Source organism: Trichomonas vaginalis, chromosome II, assembly GCF_026262505.1.
Source record: "Trichomonas vaginalis G3 chromosome II, whole genome shotgun sequence".
In the NCBI taxonomy this organism is placed as follows: Eukaryota; Parabasalia; order Trichomonadida; family Trichomonadidae; genus Trichomonas; species Trichomonas vaginalis.
Genome location: NC_067204.1, coordinates 18460243 through 18485305, shown reverse-complemented (window position 1 = coordinate 18485305; position 25063 = coordinate 18460243). Strand labels below are relative to the sequence as shown.

Below are 25063 nucleotides of genomic sequence, written 5' to 3'. Positions count from 1 at the left end.
TTTAAACGAAGTGTCAAAGTTCACTTCGTAAAAAAATAACAGTTATATAATGAAATTTGGTCATTTTTTCACGATTTTCGTACGGAATCTCTATCCTCGGTTTTTCGAGGGTAGCAAACATATGAGGAAATTCATGATTTTTGGTCATTTTTTTCGGCAAAAATATATTTTAGGGTAGATGGTTAGATCTAACCTGTTTTCTACCCTCATTTCTACCCCATATGTCCTTACTGAAAAAGTATGTGTTCCATATGTCATTTTACTCAGAATTTTATACAGAATTCAATAAAAATATATTTTAGGGTAGATGGTTAGATCTCACCCGTTTTCTACCCTCATTTCTACCCCATATGTCCTTACTGAAAAAGTATGTGTTCCATATGTCATTTTACTCAGAATTTTATACAGAATTCAATAAAAATATATTTTAGGGTAGATGGTTAGATCTAACCTCATTTCTACCCTCATTTCTACCCCATATGTCCTTACTGAAAAAGTATGTGTTCCATATGTCATTTTACTCAGAATTTTATACAGAATTCAATAAAAATATATTTTAGGGTAGATGGTTAGATCTAACCTCATTTCTACCCTTTTTTCTACCATAAAGTTTTATAAGCGTTTTACATGGTAAACATTGTGAATTCGTGAAATTCTAAACAATTTTGTGGCTTCTATTTCTTCTGTCAGTATGTCAAAAGTTTTCACAATATTGAATGTATCTTTATATTTCTTCTTGACGTCAGATAGAAGGAAATCGTCAGCAGTTGGATAGTTTTTGTTCAGAAATGTCAACATGTCCATTTTATCTTCTGCTGGTTTCTCTGCTTCTTTCTTTAAGTCAGCATAGTCGTTTCGCATACGTTCTATCTCTTTGACGGAGTAGTTATATTTCCTCATTGCTGCTTTACATTTTGAACATTGTGGGTTCATTTTTGCGTTATATTCTGAAACCTTACCTGCTAAAACAACTAAGGCGTCAATGGTTTTCTTTAACTCAAAAGTTGCGGGTTTTATTTGTCCGTTCCATACCTTACCTCTTCTATCTTTATCTCTTATCTGCCATACACATTCAGCAACTAACGAAACAAAGTTGTCGTAGGTCTTAAATTCTTCAGATTTATATATGTCAGAAACATTCTTATATACCATATCGCAGTCTTTGTCCATGACTTTGTGGTTGCAATGAAATCCAAGAAACTCATAGTTAACCTTACGTATGAACTTCTTAATTTCAACTGAGTCGGTTGCTTTGACTTCTATTTCATCGAATTCGAGTATATAAGAATTTCCGAAAAAGTGACACCCAAAAAGTGACACCTTCAATAGGGAGTAACACTTAAAAAGTGACAATTTAAAATTCACAATAAATAAAAATAATAAATTTTTTAGTCTATTAAATTATTCTTTTCTTTGAAATCCTCTAAAAATTCTTCGAAATGTTCTAAAATATAATCTGGAGAATTATAACAAAATTCATTAATTTCTAACATATACGTATCTAACAATTCATTTGGAATTTCAAACGATCTTAAATATGTAATTGAATTTTGTATCTTCTCATTTATTTGAGAAAGTTTTTCTTCAGCATTTTCAAAAAAAAAAAAAAAAAAAAAAAAAAAAAAGGTAGTGGGGCTTCCAGGCACTTCGTGCCCTCTAGCCCTGAAGATGTTTAGTATAAATGAAGTTCTTATATACGGGTCTTCCAGGAGCTTTTCACAAATTATATATGTTTTCATGTTTTGTCACTTTTCTGTCACTTTTCAGGGAAAAACATTTTTATTATTATATATAAATGAATTTTACAAAACCACCGTTACCGTTCTTTGGAAATAAGAGTAGATGTAAAGATATTATATTGAGAGAACTTAAGAAACTACCGAATGGTCTAACATTTGTAGATTTGTTCGGTGGAAGTTTCTATATATCCCATTTATGTCATATAATATTCCCAGACTCAAAGATTATATGCAATGACTTCGACAACTATATGGACCGTCTCAAACATATACCAGACACAAACAAAATATTGAAAGAGTTAAAAGAAAAGATACCTATAGGTAAGATGGAACGTATACCATTAGATAAGAAAAATATTGTGAGAGAGGTTTTGAAAAAAGCAGAATATATAGACTGGGATAGTATATCTGCTAGACTATTATATAGTGGTGCTATAAGAGTTCATGACATTGAAACACTTATGTCAAAAGTTTTATATCTTAACTATACAAATGTTTTCAAAGAGAACATAGAAAAATATATTGAGGGTATAGAGTTTGTGAGATGTTATTGGACAGAGTTGTATGAAAAATATAAAGACAAGGAAAATGTTTTCTTTATAGTGGACCCGCCGTTCTATAACACATGGGATTTTCAATACCAAGTAGACTGGACTTTGAGAGACTCTTTAGAAACTTTAGACGTTTTACATAACCATCCATGCTTTTACTTTACATCCGATAAAAGTGGTTTGGAAAGTGTCATGAAATGGTTAGAGGACATACATGACTATGAGTTTAGATATGACAAGATAGAATATGAGAGAGGTCCTATAAACTGGAGAAAGTGTCATAACAAAGAAATTTTATTGGTAAGTAAATGTGGTTTGAAATAGGACTACTTGTTTTAGGTTTTTTCCATTGTGTCATTTATTTATTTGACGTGGCAGAAAAGTACAGAGAATATGAAGATGAACCAATGCCTGCAAATGTACAGCATATGTACTCGTAAGAGATATTTTTATCTAATATTAAATGGACGCACAGAACTTAGCGAATGCACAGCAACCTGGACAACCAACCCAGAGAATATTCCAAATGAAGTTAGAATACAAACTGCAATGGCAAACTATGGTCAAGTGCCAACAGATGTACAAATGCAAACTGCCATGTCAAATGACGCTGCGTTAGGTTTGCCACCATGGTATGCAAATATGAGATGGAAAGAGTTTTATACAAACCCTGAAGTGGGATATAAACAACTTTATGCAGATGACGCGAACACAGGAGTTGACCCAGAATATGTTTTCTACCAGAGGAGAAACAGAATGTATGAGCTCCAGTTAAAGAATGCTATGGAACTCAACAGGAAACGTAAGAGACTAGGCGGACATTAGATTTTTACATATAGTAAAATGGGTTTCTTCAGTAGTATTGGAAACTTCTTTCGAAATGTTGGAAGAGGTATATGGAATGGAATAAAAACCGTAGGAAGAGGAATTTGGAACGGTGTCAAAAATATTGGTAAAAGAGTAGGTCAGTTTGTTGGTATTATACCTAAAGACCCTGAACCAGAAGAACAAGCTCCTGTTATACAACAGCCTGAACCTGCACCACAGTCTAGTTGGCAACCAAATCCAACACCTCAACCGTATTAAAAAATTATATTTTTTACCGTTCGATAGTAGTTATATATGAAACTAAGTTCTAAGTAAAACGCATGGTATAATGGAATTATTCTTTTTCTTCCATCTGTAGTAAACCATACTTGAAAGTCTGAAATACTTCCACTTGGTGGTTCGTATAACTTTGTAGGTTTTTTCGTAAAAGTCATTTGCCAAGCATAAGAAAGAGTTTTGGGCGCCAGAAAATGAAGCATGAACTATAATAGCATCTGAGTCGAAAACATCTTTAAATAATATGGTTCATCTCTTGCATATCGACTGTAAATATTTGCTAAAGGAAGTTCGACTTTCTGATTTAACATTCTTTGCAAATAATACCATGACATTGCAGTGAATTCTGTATATATTTGTTCGTCTTTCTTTGGATTGTCTTCGTAGATTTGAAATGACACTTGTGAATTTTGTTTGTCATATACAATTCTCACATAAAGTGTGCTCTCGGTATTTGCATATTCATCAGCATATTTGCATAACATGAATTTATTTTATCTTCTATATTTTTTAACGCAGTCTGTAGAGAAGATGAAAGGTCAACTTGTATTAGCTCAATTTCTTCCCACATTTTTCGTTTCCCTTCAGATATATAATCTATATGAAACCTTACAATAAATGGAAAACTTTTATCTTCTACAGACACAAACTTCATTCTACGAAAGCCAATAGCTTTTGTGACAGATGGGTCTCTTAGCCATCTTAATGGGTAGTCAAAACGATAGCCTTCATGCTTTACGGTCTCTGTCTCAAACTTTTGACCGACATTAGTAAAAAGTTCATCTAATGGTTTAGTTGTAGCAACTCTTGAATTTTCTTTTTCTATTGGAAGCATATTTTATCTAGAATAAAAATGTCAAATGAAACAGCGTCTATGAGAGAAATACAACACAACCGACAACTCATTATGCAAGCTCTAAATAAGAACACAACAAACTTTTCAAACTATTCTAAGATATCTGAGTCATTGAAAGAAGGAAACTTAAAACTGACATTAAACCCATTGACAGACGAGTTTCTGTTTCAAGACAGTAAGAACCATACTGTTTGTATAAATCCAACAAAAGGAACTTTAAACGAGAAGCCTATAAAAGAACTTCTTTTGAAAGCAGATGTTGACAACAAAGCTGACAAAGAGTATGTAGACGATGCAATAGCAAAAGAAGAAGAAAGAGCAGATGCAACATATGCAACAAAAGAACATACTCATCCTGAACTAGCAGACAAAACATATGTTGACAATAAAATGTCAAGTGAAGTGACAAGAGCTGAAAACGAATATTCTAAAAAGACTCATACACATACCATTGCAAATATTACAAACTTACAAGAAACCTTAAACAGTAAAAGTGACGTTGGACATACACATACCATTGCAAATATTACAAACTTACAAGAAACTTTAAACAGGAAAAGTGACGTTGGACATACACATACCATTGCAAATATTACAAACTTACAAGAAACCTTAAACAGTAAAAGTGCCGTTGGACATACACATACATCTTCTGAAATAACAGACTTAAACGTTAGCCTTGAAAAGAAGGCAGATAAGAACCATACACACGATTTCTTCGCAACTGTTGGTATAGAAAAATATTGCAGGAACGGTTGAAGAACCTGATGGAACTGGTGGGGATGTATTAAATTGGAAACCTCCTAACTTTCCACAAGGTTTAACATCGGATGAAGACATAACAACGATGAAATACACTAGATGTAGAAATGTTTTTGTCATGGAGGATGAAAACAAGTTAAATTCACTGCTCAAGATTTATATGACAACAAAGCTGACAAAACATATGTTAACGATGAGTTAGATAAGAAAGCTGACAAAACAAGAGCTTCAAACGTTAAAGACAGAAATACTTCAAACACTATATCCTATAGGCTCTATTTATACGTCAATGAACTCTACCAGACCAGAAGTAGTACTTGGTTTTGGAACTTGGACTCAAATAGTCGACAGGTTTTTGTATTGTGCAAACTCTTCAAAGGAAACAGGTGGAAGTAAAACGATTTCAGGTGAAAATTTACCTGCACATAGTCACTACATAGATTTAAGTACATCTCAAGCAGGTTGGCATAAGCATAAATTTTGGGATTGGCACGCCTTGAAAAAAGGTAAAGGATATGATGTTAAAGACGACGTTCAGTTTTGCTATAAATTGTTACTGGAGTGACACTCAGGGAGATGGAAACCATACACATCGCGTTTCGGGATATACGCAAACAACGGGACAAAGTAAAGACTACATGCCACCTTACATGACAGTTTACGCATGGTATAGAATTGCTTAGTCGTCATTTTCAACTTCTTTAGCATATTCGTCAGGAGTTGTCTTATATTTGTTAGGAACTGTCTTTGAAAGTATACCACCTTGAACTTTGACAAGTTTGAAACGAGGTCTGACAATAGTAGTTTTATCTTCTGCTTGCAGTCTGTACATTTTGCCATGTTTGCCTAAAACTTCATAATATTCTCTTGTATACTTTCTTCTATTTTTACGAACACGAATGCGAGTACCTGTCGAGTTCCCATTGTTGTCATAGTCAATAGTATTTTCATATGGGTCGCGTTTAGGTATTTCTATTTTTACTTTGTCACCTTTCTTAAGTTTGAAGCCTGGCATTCTTTCTTGTTTGTCTCTTTTGACTAAACTATTAAATATATAGTCTTTCTCTAAGTCAGGGTTGTTTTTCATTTCTTCGGGGGAGTGGTTTCCCAAACCTTTTTGTTTACGGCTATTGTAAATATTTAAAACTTGTCTCATCTTTGCCATGGAGAAGTGTCTATATTTGTCGTCATATGACATTTCATCTACCTCACCACCTTGTGGTTGGTTTAAGTCTCTTAAGATTTTTATACAACTGTCAATGACACCAAGAGCAGAATGGTTTTGGTCGACAATGAAATATTGGTTTACATTTTTTGAACGCAGATAGTTTTTAATATCGTCTGATTTGAAAGAACTTTCACAGTCAGATGTCAGTTTTGTTGGATGGTATTTGTCAACGAATATTGTCAAAGCAGTTTTCACATCTAAAATATTTTTGGACTGTAATGGTATGGCTTCACAGTATCTTGTGTTTTGACCAACAAATATTAGCCAGTATGGTGGTCCATCTTCTCTATACCTCGGAATGTTTTCCAAGATATCCATAAACCAAGCATTTGGTGTTGAACTAAAGATTTTTACCATGAGTGCTTTCTTTGTTGCTTTAGAAACATAGGGGTCCTTGTTTGGATTCGTCATTTTTTACCCTATAAGAAATGGGTTTATTTGGCGTTAGCAGGAGTTGCATCCAGATTTTTACCCGCAGTGGGAACAATAGCCAGAGGTGCATTTGGAATTGGAAGGAAGATTTTGAGTACATTAGGTATACTGAAAGAGAAAGCACAACCTATTATACAAACTGTACAGAAAGGTTGGGAGGTAGCACGAGATGCAGCAAATCTTATTCCAAATCCTGAAACAAGAGGAAAAGTTCAAGGATGGATGGACAATGTAGGAAGACAAGCAGGAAACTATTATAACAAAGCAAATGACTACTATAACCAAGCAGGACACTATATGGACCAAGGTGAAAGATTCTTTAACAGAGGATATAACCATGCACAACAATGGGTAAACAAAACCAACCTCAACCGCCTCAAACGTGGGGAATGTAAAGTTTTTTACTGAGATGAAATGAACAATACAGCATTGAGACAAATGGGTTCAAGATGGATTTGTCGGCTTCCAGCAGTTACACAACCACGTGTTTGTCAAGTTCTTCCTATACCTCAAGAAGTTTTAGACCGACTTAAAAAACCTAAACAACCAGTTGAAAACAAACCAAACTAAAATTTTTTACTGAGATGAAATGACCGAAGAAGTTGAAACGGTAGATTTGACACCACAAACAAAAAGTTCAGAACCATTGTCAAAACCTGTCAAAGAACTTACAGATGAAGAGAAAATTCAATAATAGAAAGTGCCAGGTCTGGAAATACAAACCCTAACTACAAAGTCACTTTTCATAAAAATGGAACGGCTAGTATCTCAAAAAAGAAACAGACTCTCACAAATAAAATATTGAAGTCTGAAGGAGCTTTCGAGACAACAGATGGAAAAGTTTACTTCACTGACCAACAGTTCATTATAGAACATCTCATTGACTTAGAGTCGAAATATTCTAAACTTTACAACAAACACAAAAAGTTGAAAGGAAAACAAAAACAAATGGCATATGATATTTATGAAGATGTTGACGACACAACTGTTCCTGCAAGTGAAGTAAAGTCAGGTGAACCGAAAAGTGACGAAAAACCGATAGAAGAAGAAAAACCAAAAACTGAAGATAAACCAAAACCAAAGTTTAGTTTGGAAACTAAACCAAGTCAACCTTCATTAGCTGGTATGGGTTGGCGTCAAAGACTTCTGGTAGCTGGTGGTTATGTAAAGTAAAGAAAAAAAAATATTTTTTTATTTTTATAAAAATGCCCCCATATAGAATGGATAGAAAATCTGCTAGAATAAAAACAGAGTTAGAAAGATATGGTTGGAGAGTTTCAAAGAAGTTTAAATATAGGAAGGGAAGACCCATAAAAGTCTATGACAAATTGTCTGGTCTTCGCTACGAAATGGATTTGGAAACAGCACGCGCAAATTATCCAAACAGACTAGAGAGGTTAGAAGAAGAACGTCTTATGGACATGCCTTTCGATGTTAGTGAACCTCAAGTTGAAGGACACGACGGCTTTGCCAGATTCTACTGGAAACATGACGAACAATTGCATCCTTTGAGAAGGAAAAAAGGAAAAGGTGAAGACTCACATGCTCCCATGGAAAGAACAAGATATGCATATGAAAAGTATCGTGAAGTTAGAAGTCAAATTACATCTGGTCGAACCTTTACAGTAAACTTTGACGAAGGAAAGAACAAGGAAGGCTTCATGGGAGTACTTGCTGCCATACAAGACGGAAATAAGAAAGGATACAATCTCAGATTGACCATAACAGATTTGGACGGTCATATATACTATGCGCATGGCAATGAACAAACAGCCGCAAAACTTCTTGACGCTTTCAAGACTACAAAGAGAGAACAAATGGTTGACTCCGACTCAGACATTTTGAATGCAATTGAAGGAATTGCAAGTGTTAAGTTCGAATGGCACCAACCTAACCCTCAAGCAGTCAGACAACATGCTGGATACTTCCCCTTCATAAATAAGTCTGACATTGACTTGACAAGGTATGGAATTTACAATTCAATTGAAACAATTGTCAATGAACCTTGTATTCTCACATGTCTCAGGAACTCTGGTCTTGTTACAGATGAGAAGATGAAGTATCTTGAGTCATGTGTGAAGACAAGGTACATTCTCAGAGGTCAATTGGCAAAAATTGCACCGTTGGCAAATGTGAATATCCGAGTCAACATACCGACTGAGAAAGGTTCTTCACATGACGACTATGTTGTTGAGTTCAATTTACCATGGTTGAAGATTGCAATTGTCCACAACCACTTTATGTTGAACGAAAGTCTTACAAACCCATTGTTCGGAAAAGGCAAGTGCAACATTGTCAGAGCTGTAAACATTCTTTTCGAGAAAGGTTTGTTGGAACCAATTCCAGATGACAAGCTGACAGAAACTTTTGTACCAAAAGACGAAACAAACTTTTCATTGTTAGCAAGACCAAAAGTTGTTCCAGACAAAGTTCTAGTACAAAAGAAGTACACAGTTCCACAAGGGGTTGGATTGTTCGGATACCAACCTGAACCAGAAGAACTTCCAATGAGGTTGCAAGAACTTCAAGATGCTATAAACAAACTTCCATTGAGACATCCAATTGACGTCAAATTGTATTGGAGAGCATCTGAGTTAGGTCAGAAGGTTTTATATGAAACAGGTTGCTTCGACGATGTTTATGAGATAACAGGAGAAGTTTCGCAGAAGATAAGAGACTCACTTGAATTTCCACGAACTGGACCAATTGGTTGCGACAAGTTCGACTCAAACGAAAAGATATACTATGTCGACCTTAACGCTGCGTACATGAGGTTTGTCCAATATATTCCAACTGGAATTCCAAACGAAGATGGTGAGTTCCTGGGAAGGAACTATACAGTTGGAAAAGTCATACAACAACTGTATGATATTAGGAAAGCTTCAAACCCCAAACTTGCAATGACACTCAAATTGCTTATGAATTCGACATGGGGATATTCCATTAAGAAACCTCAAGAGATGAAGAGTAAACATTATGAGAAGGTCGACAACTTTGTTGAAAGGTTTTCTCCTTTTGTTTTGAAGTACGAATTCACTCAAGGTCAAAGTGGCTTAGTAACCACATTAAAACCTATTGTCGAACATTGGTCTTACCCTCAGTTCGCAAAGGCAGTCCTTGACAACTACAACAAATTCTTCTCCGAAGTCAAATCCAAAGTTGTGGTTTACTATGAGAACATTGACGCACTCATGACGAACGAAGAAGGATACAACAAACTCATTGAAATGGGTATGGTCGGTGAAAAGATGGGTCAATTCAAATTGGACAAAATTTTCACCGAAGTTCATGTCCTCTCCAAGCGTAAGTACTGGGGCATACTTGAAGACGGCACAGAAATAAAACATTGCATGAAGTAAAAAATTTTTATTCGAATTTGAATCGGACAGGTCGAGTTACACCATTCTTGGTCTCAAACTCATATATAACCTGTTTGTTTGTATTTTCGTCGACTATGACACGAGACACGAACATTGACCAAACGGACAAAAAGTGTCATTTCAGATGGTCCCGCAGCCAATCGCATTCGAGCACTTCGAAGAAGCCTTACGTTCCAAGGGAGAGGGTGTCTGGTGCAAGGCAGAGGTCATGAAACTCTACGAGCAGTACATCCTCAATGCCTGGGAGGACAAATCGTCCTTGGATTGGCAATTCTACCAACTCCTCTGGGACGACCTCCTATACAACTGGGATGACGAAAGAGTCCAATTCAGAGGTCGGGAGCTAATTGTCCAAATTACCCTTAATTTAACCTACTTAATGAACTAAACACCTAAATTTACTTGGGGTTTCCCCCTAAAATAAAATTTTTTTACTCTTAGAACCACTCGAGGTTCTCCTTACGGTTGTTGAGCTTGTCACCGTCAATGTGTCTGACCTTCGTCTTCTTGTCTGGATTTGGAACCCATTGAATTGCGACAAGCTTGCCCATGGAAATTGAACCGCGATTCCGAAGGTTAAGGTTCAAGTGTCCCAAGTTGTTGAGGACTGGGGTAAGAACCTTGCCTGTATCCTTGTTGCGGATTTGGTATGGGTAGGGTTGGGAAATTTCGTAGGAATCGTCGGCAACAAGGGTTGCCCAAACTTCCTCTTCTTCTTCGTGTTTCTCTTCTTCCTCTTCTTCTTCGTGTTTCTCTTCTTCCTCTTCTTCTTCGACAATTCCTTCGGCAATTCTGTGTTCACGAATTACGGTGTTGGAGGTTCTGTCCTTTCCGAGTACCTTCCAGATGGCGTCTATCTCTTCGAAGAAACGGTAGATGAGTCTGGCAAGGTCTCGGTTCTCTCTCGCGTAAATGCGCAAGGTTTCCGTGAAATCGTTCAGGCGTTTCTCATTGGAAGCTTGGTTCATGAGGACATCGGCTTTGAGCTTGGTCATCTCTTCCATAAGACTACTTTGGAGAGTCTTAACGGTGTTTGTCAGATGAGCTTTCAAATTCAAAATTTGAATTTGAACTGGGCGCTTGTCTGGCAACATTGAAAGGACATCTGCCATTGTGTTCGGCTTCGGTGCTTGTTCGGACATCGAAAAAATGAAGTGGTTTGAGAATGACGGTTTTACTTCAAAAAGCTTGTTATGACAGTTATGTCATACAACAAGTTTAAAATAATATCTTGTTCTTCTTCTGAACGTTTGTTGTCTCTTCCGATAAAAGTTTCGAACATGAGAACCAAAAAACGTTTTTTGAGATTGCGGAAGAGTTCAGGCAAACGTTCATATTCTGGATATGTTGGGAGCAGTTCAAACATCTGAGCTGACTTTCGGACAAAATTGGGACAATGTCAGAAAATTCATCTTGGTCGGACTGCTTGAAGGTAAGTCCCTTACATGTAAGTAGCTCTGGTAAAGTCTTCTCATCTCTGCTAACTTTTGGAGTATAGCTTCGTAGTTTAGAAGTTTTAATTTTAATTGTCTTATTCCACTCTTTGAATCTAAACGGTAACTATCCATGAGGTCAAGAGTAGCTTTGGTTTAAGTGGAGCTATCTGTTCCTTGACTTGTGCAATTTGGTTGCAATTGTGGTTTTGAGCTCCTTCAAGTTCGCGCGTCTATGTCGTTCTCAACACCTTCAACCATAGCTTGAAACTCTTCATCGGTCCATTGAGATTGGTGTGGGACGAATTTAACTTGCTTCATTCAAAAAAATGAAAAAATGTTTTTACTCAAAACGTTAAGGTTGACTGAACTGGTTGGATGTCGCCTTCACAGGTTATGTAGAACGGCTGACCCGAGAAGTGAAGGAGAGACTGAATTGCCAATTTCATATGGGGTAGGGGGTTCTCCTTGTTGGTATTTTATCCAAGGACGTTTGTTTAGGAACTTAACAAGAGCTTCTCTTTTGGCGTCCTTTATGTCGTCGTAGGCTGTCCCGTCTGGTATTTGAATTGGAATTCCAGTCGAAGTCTCGAGCTGAAGTGTAGACCTTCCAGAAATACTGGTGAACTTGACCTTGGGCTTCATTACCCTGCGCAAGTACTGCTTAACAACTTCATTTATCTCTATAAGGTAAATTGCCTCGTCAAATCCTTCTGGCATTCCGAGTCCTTCCATCCGACAGGAAAATATTTTCCCGACAACTGGAAAAAATTTTCCCGACAACTGGAAAAAATTTTCCCGACGACAGGAAGAACTCTTCCAGTTGTCCGTCCGTAAACCATTCAAATTTTCGAAAATTGAGAACTTTTGGTCGAACTTCAGAAAAAGTTTTTCCTTCCAACAGAAAAAGTTCTTCCTTCCGACAGGAAAAGTTTTTCCTTCCGACAGGAAAATTTTTTCCTTCCGACAGGACACAAACGGATGACTGACGTTCCTCTTCCTGAATGCCTTCCAAAGCCAGAAGAACCGAAAGCTGCAGAACCACAACAGTCTCCTCAGCAACCTCAGTTCCAGCAAGTCCCTCCACCAAATTACTACCAATTTCCACCTCAAGGTTACTACCAATTTCCACTACAAGGCTTCCCGAACTACCCTCCTCCTCAGCCTATGCCTTACTTCCCCAACCCTTGGATGTTCCAGCAAGCTCCACCCAGCAATTCCAATCTCAATCCCAATCGAAGAGAGACCAAGAGTTCGAAGAAGGTCTGAACGTTTACGCAAAGATTATGCCACAGCCCCTATGGAAGACGACAGGCTTTCAGTCTCTTCCCTCAAATCGACCGATTCGGCTCGTACCACAGATTCGGTTCGTGACCGTGAAGACTACCTCAAGCAGTCTGAGAGACTCTTCATCCTACAATCATTTACAACTGGAGCTCTCAAGAACATGCGCAATTACGAAGGTCAGACACCAGCTGGAGACCGCAAAACAGACGTACTCGCAAGAGCCGTCCAGCTCGTCAAAACAAAGACTGAGATAGTCGACTTCATTCTTGCAGCTTGCCCTTACAAGTAAAAAAATAAACAATTACGAATTAAACTTTTTACTCTTTCTTTTCTGAGTTGTTTAGAGCTGGTTTCTCTTGTAGAAACCTTTCGTACTCTTCCATGGTCATGTAATTGCGAATTTGGTACGCAATTCCAGGTTCGTTGTTTTTGAACCTTACGTATGTAACGCTTCCATCCTCCTCAGGGAAGTAAGCTGCTAACATCTGACCAAGTTTTCTCGGTGACTCGGAGCTCATTAAAAATGTCACTTTTTAAACGTTAAGTTTTTAGTCTTATTTTACCCTTTGTTTACCCTTTGTTTACCCTTTGTTTGTCAAGGTAGTATTGGAGTGCAATTTCTCCAAATTCTCTGTGTCGGAGTTCTTCAGCATTTTCCAAGGTGTTCCTGGAGAACTCAAAGAAGTTGTCAAGAACATACTGCCATGCTGCTCTTCTGAGTTCGTCGGTATTTTGGAAGTGTTGCACCTTCGAGTCTTCGGACATGAAAAAATAACACTTTTTCTATTAAACCGTTTACAATTTGAATTTTCATGAAATTTACACCAAAAATAATGTTTATGTTAGAATGTTAGATCTAACATGTTTTCTAACACGTTTTCTAACATGGTCTAAAACTCTTGAATTTTCATGAGTTTTCCCGAAATAAAAAATAAAGTTGGTTTTTTTAAAAAAATATTTTTTTATTTTTATTGTAAGAACATGTTAGCAACTACAGCACCAAACTCGCTAGTTATGAATCCAACATCTATGTTAGTAGAGATGAAAAGCTTCATTCCTTCTTCATATACTTTCGAAACAAAAATCCAGAAGATAAAGCAGGAATTGTTAACAAGTAATTTAGACTGTACCGCACAGAATGAAACAAATGAACAGTATCTTTATGAAATGCAGGACATTATTGACCATTTACCCAAATTGCCTGAAATCCAACAACAAAAACTAACCATTCCCGAATTTGACGAAATAGAAGTCAAAGCAACTGACTCAGTAGAAATAAAGAAGTTCATACGAAAGGTAAACTATGAATTCCTTGGTTTTCATTGCAACCATAAGGTTATGGACAAAGATTGCGACATGGTATATAAGAACATCTCTGACCTTTACAAATCCGAAGAATTTAAGACCTACGACAACTTTGTTTCGTTAGTTGCAAAATGTGTTTGGGAAATAAGAGATAAAGATAGTAGGGGTAAGGTATGGACGAACAAATAAAACCCGCTATGTTCGAGATGAAGAAACCATTGACGCCTTGGTTGTTTTAGCAGGTAAGGTTTCAGAATATAACGCAAAAATGAACCCGCAATGTTCAAAATGTAAAGCAGCAATGAGGAAATATAACTACTCCGTCAAAGAGATAGAACGTATGCGAAACGACTATGCAGACTTAAAGAAAGAAGCAGAAAAGCCAGCAGAAGATAAAATGAACATGTTAGCATTTCTGAACAAAAACTATCCAACTGCTGACGATTTCCTTCTGTCTGACGTCAAGAAGAAGTATAAAGAAACCTTCGGTATTGTTAAAACTTTTGACATACTGACAGAAGAAATAGAAGCTACGAAATTGTTTAGAGTCATGAACCATCGCAACATATACCATGTAAAACGCTTGTAAATAGTTATGTTAGAAAACATGTTAGAAAACATGTTAGATCTAACATTCTAACATAAACATTATTTTTATTGAATTCCGTATGAAATTTCATGAATTTCCTTAAGATAGAAAAAATAAAGTTAGTTTTTTATAAAATATTTTTTTTATTTTGAGCGAAGCACAGCGAGACATACTTTTTTCTGAAAACAGTGAAGAACAGCGAGTAAGTAAAAAAACGTAGTCGCCAAAACTCTATTGAAAACAGTGAAATTTCTCTAGACAGACTTTTTTTCGGTCTTGCATAAAACTCAATGAAAACAGTTGAAGAACAGCGAGTAGTGAAAAAACCCTGGTCGCCAAAACTCTTTATTTTTCAAGCTTGACTTTTTACAATTTGAACTTTGTTCGCGTAGATATGAATTCTGAAAGAAGTATGAGGTCTTGTATGACTTTGTACTTCTCCATAGTTCATGTCTGTCAAACTTACCTGCCATGGACTCTTTCATAAGTTCCATGAAATCGTCTTCGGACAATCCAGGGAAAAGTATGATATCAGTAAGTATTCTTTTAACATCCTTACTTAAACTCTTTGCTGTCTGTACACAAATGACAACTGAGATGTTAAAGTGTCTGAGCTTCTTAAGAATTCGACACATATCTTGTTCTCTGTTCTTTAACAAAGGATGAGAAGCAAAGTCATCTAAGATAAGAAGACATCTATGAGGGTAAGTCTTCCAATCGTAAGATTGCAATTTCTTCGAAATGTATTCTATCTCTTTCTGTTTGTTTCTGAAGTGTTTCTTCTCTAATAATTCTCTGCATTTCCTCATTTGGTCTTTAAACTTCGAATTTATATACTCATTTATAGCATTATACTTCAAAACTCTTCTTTGGTACTTCTTTATCCAATCCAACAACTCAGAGTCTTTTATACATACTAACTTAGACTTCTTTATAATATCTTTGAACGAATTGACGGTTTGGTCAAATTGACCAGAAGTACTACAAATGACAACTAACTCATAGAATGGGTTCTTCTCATCTAGTTCTTGTTGTTGTGCAGCCATTTTAAGATAAGTGAAAGTCTTACCCGACCCAGGTGGTGCAATTAGACCTGTTATACCATTCTGAGCAAATAAGAACTTGTCATGTATAGGTTTTATCTGAGCATTTTCTAACTTCCTCTTGTTCTTGTTTAAAACATTCTCAAATTTCTTGTCATGTCAGCAAACTTTTTTTCTAACATATTTTTAGAAAAATTAAAATTTTTATCTTTTAGAAAATGTCTAGCGATTTCGCTATCTATATTCGAGACAAACTTTTGACAGCAAAACATCTGTCGACCATAAAATCTTACATAGTGTAAACAAGAAAGGGGAATTTGTTCTAAAGTTCTGTTTTCTGGAATATGACAAGAACCATAAAAATTAAGCAGAGAAGTCTTTAAGTTTGTCAATGACAGACTTGTTGACAGAGATGACGCCGATTGGAAAGATGAAGTCAACAAAAGTTCTTAGAATGCAAAGAAGCACATGCGCTGTTCTTGAAGATGAAATAGAAAACAGAATAGAAGAGCTATTAAAGGACAAAGAACTTTTACATAAATATGGTTCTGAGAAATTTGACATAACTCCACCAGAAAAGAAGAAGAAGAGAGAAAAGAAAGAAAAGAAAGAAAAGAAAGTAGAGAGAAGAAAGAACCTGAACCAGTTCCAGAGAAGGTGAGATATGACATGTAAAAATAAAATTTATTTTTAGAACATTTCTGGGTCAATGTCAATGTTCTCTTCCTCTTTAGGAGCAAATACTGGCTTAGACTCTAAAATCTTTTTACCCAATTTACCTTGAACTTCAACTATCTTAGACTCATAATATTCATAGTCGTCTGCTTTCTTTGGTTCATAAGGTATAACAAAGTTTGTATGCTTTGCCTTCTTTAAGGTTTGAGAACTTTCTGTCAAAATTTTCTTTGACTGCTAACAAACTTCTATGTCTAAGTCTTCAAATTTCGCACCATTTTTAGTCACAATAGCAAACTTAACTGTTGATGTTCCAAACTTTGTCAAATGTAGACTTTTCAAAATGGTAGAAGTAAACATTCAAATAAGCGAATGGGTCTAGTTTTTTTGACTTCTGTCATGTACTTATTTACTGAGATGAATTTCGTCATCTTTTCTATCGGATAAAAAAATATTTTTTTAAAATTTACTCATAAAAATTTTTCTTTGTATATACGCCGTTTCTGAACATTCTAAAAGATTTTTGACATTTGCCAAGAATGTTCGTTTAGAAGCTTCATATAACCATACTCTTTGACAATATTGTTTATATTCATCGTACAATGACCTTTCATCTAATGACACAAAGTTAGTCTCATCTATAAACAGTTCATATACACTCTTGTGTTTGCTTCTAACAATGTTTGTCTTTCTTCGGTATGTGGAATTTGTCTTGGATTGAAGTTAGAAATATCTATGTCATAAAGTATGAGAACAAGTGGTTGTTAAAAGTCAGATGTCAAAGTTTCTGCTAAGTCGTCAAAATATTCTGTATCTTGCATATGAGAATCTGACGTTCTGACAACTACATATCTTCTGTCAGATACTTTCTAACTTCATCGGAACAGCATTGTTTGAAAACCATATGAAATTTGCAACATTTTCACAAACTCTTTGGTCTTTATACTTTCTTTCAACAACACAACTTTGTCTGTTATAAGACTCTTCAAAGCATCTGAGTTTCAAAACTTTTTTGTATCTATACTTTTGAAGTTCGTTAATACTATAAGTTTCATATTCTCTATTGAAGAGTTAAATTTACCGCAGATGTTTTCTAAGTTTGTCATATTCGGGTTCGAATAACCTTAACAGTTTGCATAAGATATCTGTAAAGAAAGTGTTTTACTGTTTTCCTTGTTTTCCATTATAATGAGACAGTTTTCATTTTTAGCACTTGGATGTTGTAAGATGTTTGCAAACCAACATAAGATATACTCATAGACTCTTTCGTTTCCATTGCATATAATTTCTTTGACATGGTCTAACCAAGCTTCTATAACATTTTCTTTCCATTCTACTTGTTCATATTTATATCAGTGAAGATAGAATAGAAGTTTGGAGAAGGTGTATAGAACTTATACCTCGAACATGAAAAATCTTCAAGTTTGACAATAAGATATCCAAGCATCTAACATCTTCATGCCAACTTGTACGACTTTTATTTTCTTAAGTTTCTGTCTACATTCTTGTTTTCTGAAACTATTGTTGCTCTTGGTTTGTTAAAGACAACATCCCATTCTTTCATGACATAACATTCTGGGGCAGAGTCAACATAAATGACTAAAACGTTTCAAATTCTCGACTGCTTTGTTATAGTCTCTAAATGGACACATATTTCTGAATGCTTGAAGTCATAAAAATCTGAAACATCTATTCTGTACATTTTTATAAAAATAAAAAAAATATTTTTTTTATTCTTGACTTTGTTGTTGCATTTTGTTGTTCTTGAGCTATTTGTTGTTGAAGTTGTTCTGTAATACAATACTTTCACCAGTTGCATCTTCCAATTCGAAACTTTCTGCCGTCATTGACAAATACATAGGACATAAAAGTTTTACAGGAACAAAGTTGCGTCAACTAATGTCAACGTTATACTTGCCAAAGTGTTTGAGTTTACTAAGGTTTGAAAATTCTGCATTCGAATGAACAATAGGCAAACCAGCAGAGAAAGTGTTGTTTATACGCATAAGTATCTTTTGGTCATAGTAGTTTCTGTCGACATTCGAATAGCACTTTGAAACCTAAGTTTGAAACAATATATAAAATAGGTGTACTTAAAGTCAATGGAACAGACAAACCTTGTATGACACCTTTTCCTGTTATAGGAAACTGTTGGTAGTAAAAACCAGATATAAGTTTTGTATTATAGCTCATATCGTTTTACTAACTCAGTCGGACATCCAAAACATAATGAAACCTGCTCTAGTTGCAGCACATGTTACATCCGTCCTTAAAGTATTAAATAAGTCAACAAAACCTGTGGTGGTATATCTGAGTAAGTATCTTCAAAGGAGTATTTTTTACCATTCACAACAATAAAATCTTCTGGTGTCAAAAGAGCAAAACAAGCTTTAGTCGTCATTGTGTTTAAGTTAGTTTACAATATCGTCCTTGAGGACTTTGTAAGTTTGTTGTTATATAATTATATGACTCAGGGTTTTTAGTCGTAATAGTATAAACCATTATGTCTTCTGCCATTTACTTAGCAAATAAATTTTAATGAAATGTTGTGGTCGTCAAATATTTTTATAACGTCTGGGAAACTATACTTTAAGTTCAACGTTCACCTCCTTTCATAACGTATATCTTGTCAATGACATTATATGAAACACCACAGCAACTAACGTCGGGTTCTATTTCTTTGATGTTTATATCGTCTGCCTCTGTCAAAAGTTTCAATAGTTTTTCAAGACTTCATGAGGTGCAATGACATATGAGTTCACTTTTACAGGGTTGTGTTCGACCAAGTTTAACATTATACCTAAAGCTTGACAAATCTTCTCCTGAGTTTGAAGTTTGTCTTTCAGTTGTTGGTAGTCGTTTTCGAATATCTGCAACAGAACTTAAGTCTTGCTAACTTCAGGATATGTTGGTTGTTCTTTTACAGGAACTATTGTTATACCATCTTCGTCTCGTATGGTTTCCCCACTTCAACATCTCTCTCTTTGACATTGACAACAACACTTTGACTGTTTGTTTGAGTTGGTGAATTTAACTTCACATCTGCCACCGCCATTAAACCTTTTGAAACACTTACGCTTCTATTTTTCGGAAATGACATTTTACTTTAGAATAAAAAGATGGACGTATTCGGATATCTTATTGAATTGAAGCAGAACAAAGTTTACACACACAAACAATACAAATACATTGACAGAATAGTTCTTTACACAAACAATGGAAAATGTATAGAATAGCAGTCTTTGCTGAACCTAAATATTTTCATAAAGCAAAGAAAGTTGGTATAACTGAATGGTAAAGTTCTTGATGTTGACAAAAATATAACAACAAAAACTTACAGATATTTCTAAAGGTAAGTTTATCTTACAATATTTATGTCAAAACTGGCGTACTGTCAATATTTGACGGAGAGAAGTCAGTTCAAGAACAACTTACTGACCTGCTGCCAAAATCTGCTCGATGGAAGCTGTCGTTATGCCAATCTGAGGAGCCCCAGCAGGTTTCATCGAACGAATCTTCAAAAGAGCATCTTCCGTGAAAAGTGCTATTGGTTTTGTAAACTTCTTTGCTTTCAATTCATCTGGACCGTCTCTGTCACCAGTATATTGTATTTGAACTGTACCAACAGTTTGAAATACCACCCATAAAGTCTTCTGAGTCAGCAAATGGAATGCCAAGCCAAAAGTTTGAACGGTCTCCATTTGTATATTGAGTTTTTGACCTCCTGTATGAGTCCATACTTTCACATATGGCATAATAGAACTTTGCATTTCAGGGTTCTCTTCCTCTTTAGGAGCAAACACTGGCTTAGACTCTAAAATCTTTTTACCCAATTTACCTTGAACTTCAACTATCTTAGACTCATAATATTCATAGTCGTCTGCTTTCTTTGGTTCATAAGGTATAACAAGTTGTATGCTTTGCCTTCTTTAAGGTTTGAGAACCTTCTGTCAAAATTTTCTTTGACTGCTAAAAACCTTCTATGTCTAAGTCTTCAAATTTCGCACCATTTTTAGTCACAATAGCAAACTTAACTGGTTCGATGTTCCAAACTTTGTCAAATGAAGACTTTTCAAAATGGTAGAAGTAAACATTCAAATAAGCGAATGGGTCTAGTTCTTCTTTAAGTCCTGACATATATTTGTTGACTGAAATATATTTCGTCATCTTTTCTATCGGATAAAAAAAATATTTTTTTTTAAATTTACTCATAAAAATTTTTCTTTGTATTACACCATCTGAACATCTAAAAGATTTTTGACATTTGCCAAGAATGTTCGTTTAGAGCTGCCATATAACCATATTCTTGACAATATTGTTTATATGAATCGTACAATGACCTTTCATCTAAACACTCAAAGTTAGTCTCATCTATAAACAGTTCATATACACTCTTGTTTGCTTCTAACAATGTTTGTCTCTCTTCGGTATGTGGAATTTGTCTTGGATTGAACTTAGAAATATCTAATGTCATGAAATATGAGAACAAGTGGTTGTAAAAGTTAGGTGTCAAAGTTTCTGCTAAGTCGTCAAAATATTCTGTATCTTGCATATGAGAATCTGACGTTCTGACAACTACATATCTTCTGTCAGAACTTTCTAACTTCATCGGAACGGCGTTGTTTGAAACCATAATGAAGTTTGCAACATTTTCACAAACTCTTTGGTCTTTATATTTTCTTTCAACAACTCCAACTTTGTCTGTTATAAGACTCTTCAAAGCATCCGAGTTCAAAACTTTTGTTGTATCTATACTTTGAAGTTCGTTACATACTATAAGTTTCATATTCTCTATTGAGGAGTTAAACTTGCCACAGATGTTTTCTATGTTTGTCATATTCGGATTCGAATAACCTTCTAATAGTTTGCACAAAATATCTGTAAAGAATGTGTTCTTACCTGTTCCTTGTTTTCCAATTATAATGAGAGCAGTTTCATTTTTAGCACTTGGATGTTGTAAGATATTTGCAAACCAACATAAGATATACTCATAGACTCTTTCGTTTCCATTGCATATAATTTCTTTGACATGGTCTAACCAAGCTTCTATAATATTTTCTTTCCATTCTACTTGTTCATATTTATATCCAGTGAAGATAGAATAGAAGTTTGGAGAAGGTGTATAGAACTTTATACCTCGAACTGAAAAATCTTCTAACTTTGACAATAAGATATCCCAAGCATCTAACATCTTCATGCCAACTTGTACAACTTTTATTTTCTTAAGTTTCTGTCTACATTCTTGTTCAGACACTATTGTTGCTCTTGGTTTGTTAAAGACAACATCCCATTTTTCATGACATAACATTCTGGGCAGAGTCGACATAAAATGACTAAACGTTTCAAATTCTCGACTGCTTTGTTATAGTCTCGAAATGGACACATATTTCTGAATGCTTGGAAGTTCATAAAAAATCTGAAACATCTATTCTGTACATTTTTATAAAATAAAAAAATAATATTTTTTATTCTTGACTTTGTTGTTCCATTTGTTGCATTTGTTTTCTTGAGCTATTTGTTGTTGAAGTTGTTCTTGTAATACAATACTTTCACCAGTTGCATCTTCCCAATTCGAAACTTTCTGCCGTCATTGACAAATACATAGGACATAAAAGTTTACAGGAACAAAGTTTGCGTCAACTAATGTCAACGTTATACTTGCCAAAGTGTTTGAGTTCACTAAAGGTTGAAAATTCTGCATTCGAATGAACAATAGGCAAACCAGCAGAGAAAGTATTGTTTATACGCATAAGTATCTTTGGTCATAATAGTTTCTGTCGACATTCGAATAACACTTTGAACCTAAGTTTGAAACAATATATAAAATAGGTGTGCTTAAAGTCAATGGAACAGACAAACCTTGTATGACACCTTTTCCTGTTATAGGAAACTGTTGGTAGTAAAAAACCAGATATAAGTTTTGTATTATAGCTCATATCGTTTATAGTAAACTCAGTCGGACATCCAAACATAATGAAACCTGCTCTAGTTGCAGCACATGTTACATCCGTCCTTAAAGTATTAAATAAGTCAACAAAACCTGTTGGTGGTATATCTGAGTAAGTATCTTCAAAGGAGTATTTTTTTACCATTCACAACAATAAAGTCTTCTGGTGTCAAAAGAGCAAAACAGGCTTTAGTCGTCATTGTGTTTAAAGTTAGTTTACAATACCGTCCTTGAGGACTTTGTAAGTTTGTTGTTATAGAATTATATGACTCAGGGTTTTTAGTCGTAATAGTATAAACCATTATGTCTTCTGCCATTTACTTAGCAAGTAAATTTTAATGAAATGTTGTGGTCGTCAAATATTTTTATGACGTCTGGGAAACTATATTTTAAGTTCAACGTTTCACCTCCTTTCATAACGTATATCTTGTCAATGACATTATATGAAACACCACAGCAAGCAATGTCTCGGGTTCTATTTCTTTGATGTTTATATCGTCTGCCTCTGTCAAAAGTTTCAATAGTTCTTTCAAAATTTCATGAGGTGCAATGACATATGAGTTCACTTTTACAGGGTTGTGCTCAACCAAGTTTAACATTATACCCAAAGCCTGACAAATCTTCTTCCTGAGTTTTAAGTTTGTCTTTAAGTTGTTGGTAGTCATTTCGAATATCTGCAACAGAACTTAAGTCTCTGCTAACTTCAGGGTATGTTGGTTGTTCTTTTACAGGAACAATATTGCTATACCATCTTCGTCTTCGTATGGTTTCCCCACTTCAACATCTCTGTCTTTGACATTGACAACAACACTTTGACTGTTTGTTTGAGTTGGTGAATTTAACTTCACATCTGCCACCGCCATTAAACCTTTTGAAACACTTACGCTTCTATTTTTCGGAAATGACATTTTACTTAGAATAAAAAGATGGACGTATTTGAGTATCTCTTCGAATTGAAGCAGAACAAAGTTTACACACACAAACAATACAAATACATTGACAGAATAGTTCTTTATACAAACAATGGTAAATGTTATAGAATAGCAGTCTTTGCTGAACCAAAATATTCCATAAAGCAAAGAAAGTTGGTATAACTGAAATGGTGAAAGTTCTTGAAGCAGACAAAAATATAACAACAAAACTGACCGATATTTCTAAAGGAAAGTTTATAATACAATTTTATGTCAAAACTGGCGTACTGTCAATATTTGACGGAGAGAAGTCAGTTCAAGAACAACTTACTGACCTGCTGCCAAAATCTGCTCGATGGAAGCTGTCGTTATGCCAATCTGAGGAGCCCCAGCAGGTTTCATCGAACGAATCTTCAAAAGAGCATCTTCCGTGAAAAGTGCTATTGGTTTTGTAAACTTTCTTTGCTTTCAATTCATCTGGACCGTCTCTGTCACCAGTATATTGTATTTGAACTGTACCAACAGTTGAAATACCACCCATAAAGTCTTCCGAGTCAGCAAATGGAATGCCAAGCCAAAAGTTTGAACGGTCTCTATTTGTATATTGAGTTTTTTGACCTCCTGTATGAGTCCATACTTTCACATATGGCATAATAGAACTTTGCATTTCAGGGTTAATGGTTGTTGTGAAGTTGTTGTTAAAGTTCATAGCATCTAATGTCAAGTTGTATGACCTCATATCCTCAACTGTAGAATATTCTTCTCTTGGATAATATTTGCCATCTATGTTTATATGATATTTAATACCGGGGTTGTAGAAACAAGAATAGTCATTTATAGTTCGTCTGAACAGTACAAACATAGTATCTGCATGTTTCATTGCAGTTGTTAAAGCAATATCTGTTCTTGCACCTGGGTCAGCACTTTGGTTTCCAACTTCACCTGCAAAGTCTTTGACAGATATTTGGTGTATAGGGAACATAAGTGGAACTGCAATATATTTGGCAGCTAAAGCATTTGAAATATCTGGGTCCAACATATAGACTGCAAGTCTGCTTTCTATTCTCTTGCATTCAAACTTTTCGCATGTAAACTTAACTGGGTCCCAAGCAGTTCCAGCAGCATTGAAATAATAGTTTACTTCAGTGTTGAAGTTTGAGAAACCAAAGTCTAAGTCAACTTTGTCTTTGCAAAAGTCGGCGAATGACGTTTGATTTGCTCCCTTTACGTCTGTAAGAGTGAATGGGTCTTGTGTTGGTGCAATGACTAAGTTATTTTTGCTTGGAGTAAGTTCAATAAAATTTTTCCTGCCCAGTTTGGCAAGTATCTTAAAAAACCTGAAGATGAGGAAAGATGACAAAGGAACTCTAAGTTTCAATTTTACTTTGGTTACTGCTGCTGCATTTTGTCCAGAAAGGTCAACATAAACTCCTGGAACGTTAGGGTCAAGTCTTCTTATTTTCTCAATAGTTGCATACTGGTCTGTTTGTTCTCTAGCTTGTGGTTGTACTGAGTTTCTCAAAGCGAACCATTCATAGTTTGCCCATGTTACTGTTTGAACTAAGTCAGAGTTAGAATATATCTTATATCCCATGAAAACTTCTGGAGCATATTGGTATCCGACATAGAAAATTCCATTGCAACCTTTCTTGTCAGACAACTTGGCAGAAGGTTTTATTTCAATGTCTTGTTCCACGTATAAGAATGAGTTGTCAATAGAAATAATATGAAAACCTGTCGCATGCAATATCTTACTGTTGTTGAAGAACCTTCTCCAAACTCACCTACGTTTCCATAAGAAACAGCAGTTGTATATTCGTA

At 35.3% G+C, this 25063-nt stretch overlaps 7 protein-coding genes and 5 pseudogenes across 12 annotated transcripts, besides 3 other annotated features; 7 read left to right on the top strand and 5 right to left on the bottom strand.

Annotated features, from left to right (window-relative positions):
- Nucleotides 1–1281: part of a mobile genetic element that runs on past the window's edge.
- Nucleotides 613–1170, bottom strand: TVAGG3_0566720 (organellar and viral DNA polymerase type B; the record flags this gene model as incomplete). Its single annotated transcript, XM_001299660.1, has 1 exon — nt 613–1170. One exon carries the CDS (start codon nt 1168–1170, stop codon nt 613–615), a length of 558 nt encoding a protein of 185 aa, XP_001299661.1.
- Nucleotides 1276–1604: a mobile genetic element.
- Nucleotides 1596–25063: part of a mobile genetic element that runs on past the window's edge.
- On the top strand, nt 2876–3115 carry TVAGG3_0566690 (uncharacterized protein; the record flags this gene model as incomplete). Its single annotated transcript, XM_051238622.1, has 1 exon — nt 2876–3115. The coding sequence occupies one exon, from the start codon at nt 2876–2878 to the stop codon at nt 3113–3115; it is 240 nt and encodes a 79-aa protein (XP_051096446.1).
- TVAGG3_0566680 (serine threonine-protein phosphatase family) lies at nt 3134–3376 on the top strand (the record flags this gene model as incomplete). Its single annotated transcript, XM_051238621.1, has 1 exon — nt 3134–3376. The coding sequence occupies one exon, from the start codon at nt 3134–3136 to the stop codon at nt 3374–3376; it is 243 nt and encodes an 80-aa protein (XP_051096445.1).
- Nucleotides 7262–7845, top strand: TVAGG3_0566670 (annotated as a pseudogene). Its single transcript has one exon. A coding segment is annotated over exon 1 (584 nt).
- Nucleotides 7893–10031, top strand: TVAGG3_0566660 (DNA/RNA polymerases family; the record flags this gene model as incomplete). The annotated part of the gene is made up of 1 exon (XM_051238620.1): nt 7893–10031. One exon carries the CDS (start codon nt 7893–7895, stop codon nt 10029–10031), a length of 2139 nt encoding a protein of 712 aa, XP_051096444.1.
- TVAGG3_0566650 (uncharacterized protein) lies at nt 10177–10440 on the top strand (the record flags this gene model as incomplete). The annotated part of the gene is made up of 1 exon (XM_051238619.1): nt 10177–10440. One exon carries the CDS (start codon nt 10177–10179, stop codon nt 10438–10440), a length of 264 nt encoding a protein of 87 aa, XP_051096443.1.
- On the bottom strand, nt 10490–11194 carry TVAGG3_0566640 (HNH endonuclease family; the record flags this gene model as incomplete). Its single annotated transcript, XM_051238618.1, has 1 exon — nt 10490–11194. One exon carries the CDS (start codon nt 11192–11194, stop codon nt 10490–10492), a length of 705 nt encoding a protein of 234 aa, XP_051096442.1.
- Nucleotides 11833–12220, bottom strand: TVAGG3_0566630 (annotated as a pseudogene). Its single transcript has one exon. A coding segment is annotated over exon 1 (388 nt).
- On the top strand, nt 12467–13061 carry TVAGG3_0566620 (annotated as a pseudogene). The gene has a single exon. A coding segment is annotated over exon 1 (595 nt).
- On the bottom strand, nt 13090–13290 carry TVAGG3_0566610 (uncharacterized protein; the record flags this gene model as incomplete). Its single annotated transcript, XM_051238617.1, has 1 exon — nt 13090–13290. The coding sequence occupies one exon, from the start codon at nt 13288–13290 to the stop codon at nt 13090–13092; it is 201 nt and encodes a 66-aa protein (XP_051096441.1).
- On the top strand, nt 13940–14666 carry TVAGG3_0566600 (annotated as a pseudogene). Its single transcript has one exon. A coding segment is annotated over exon 1 (727 nt).
- Nucleotides 20618–21822, bottom strand: TVAGG3_0566590 (annotated as a pseudogene). Its single transcript has one exon. A coding segment is annotated over exon 1 (1205 nt).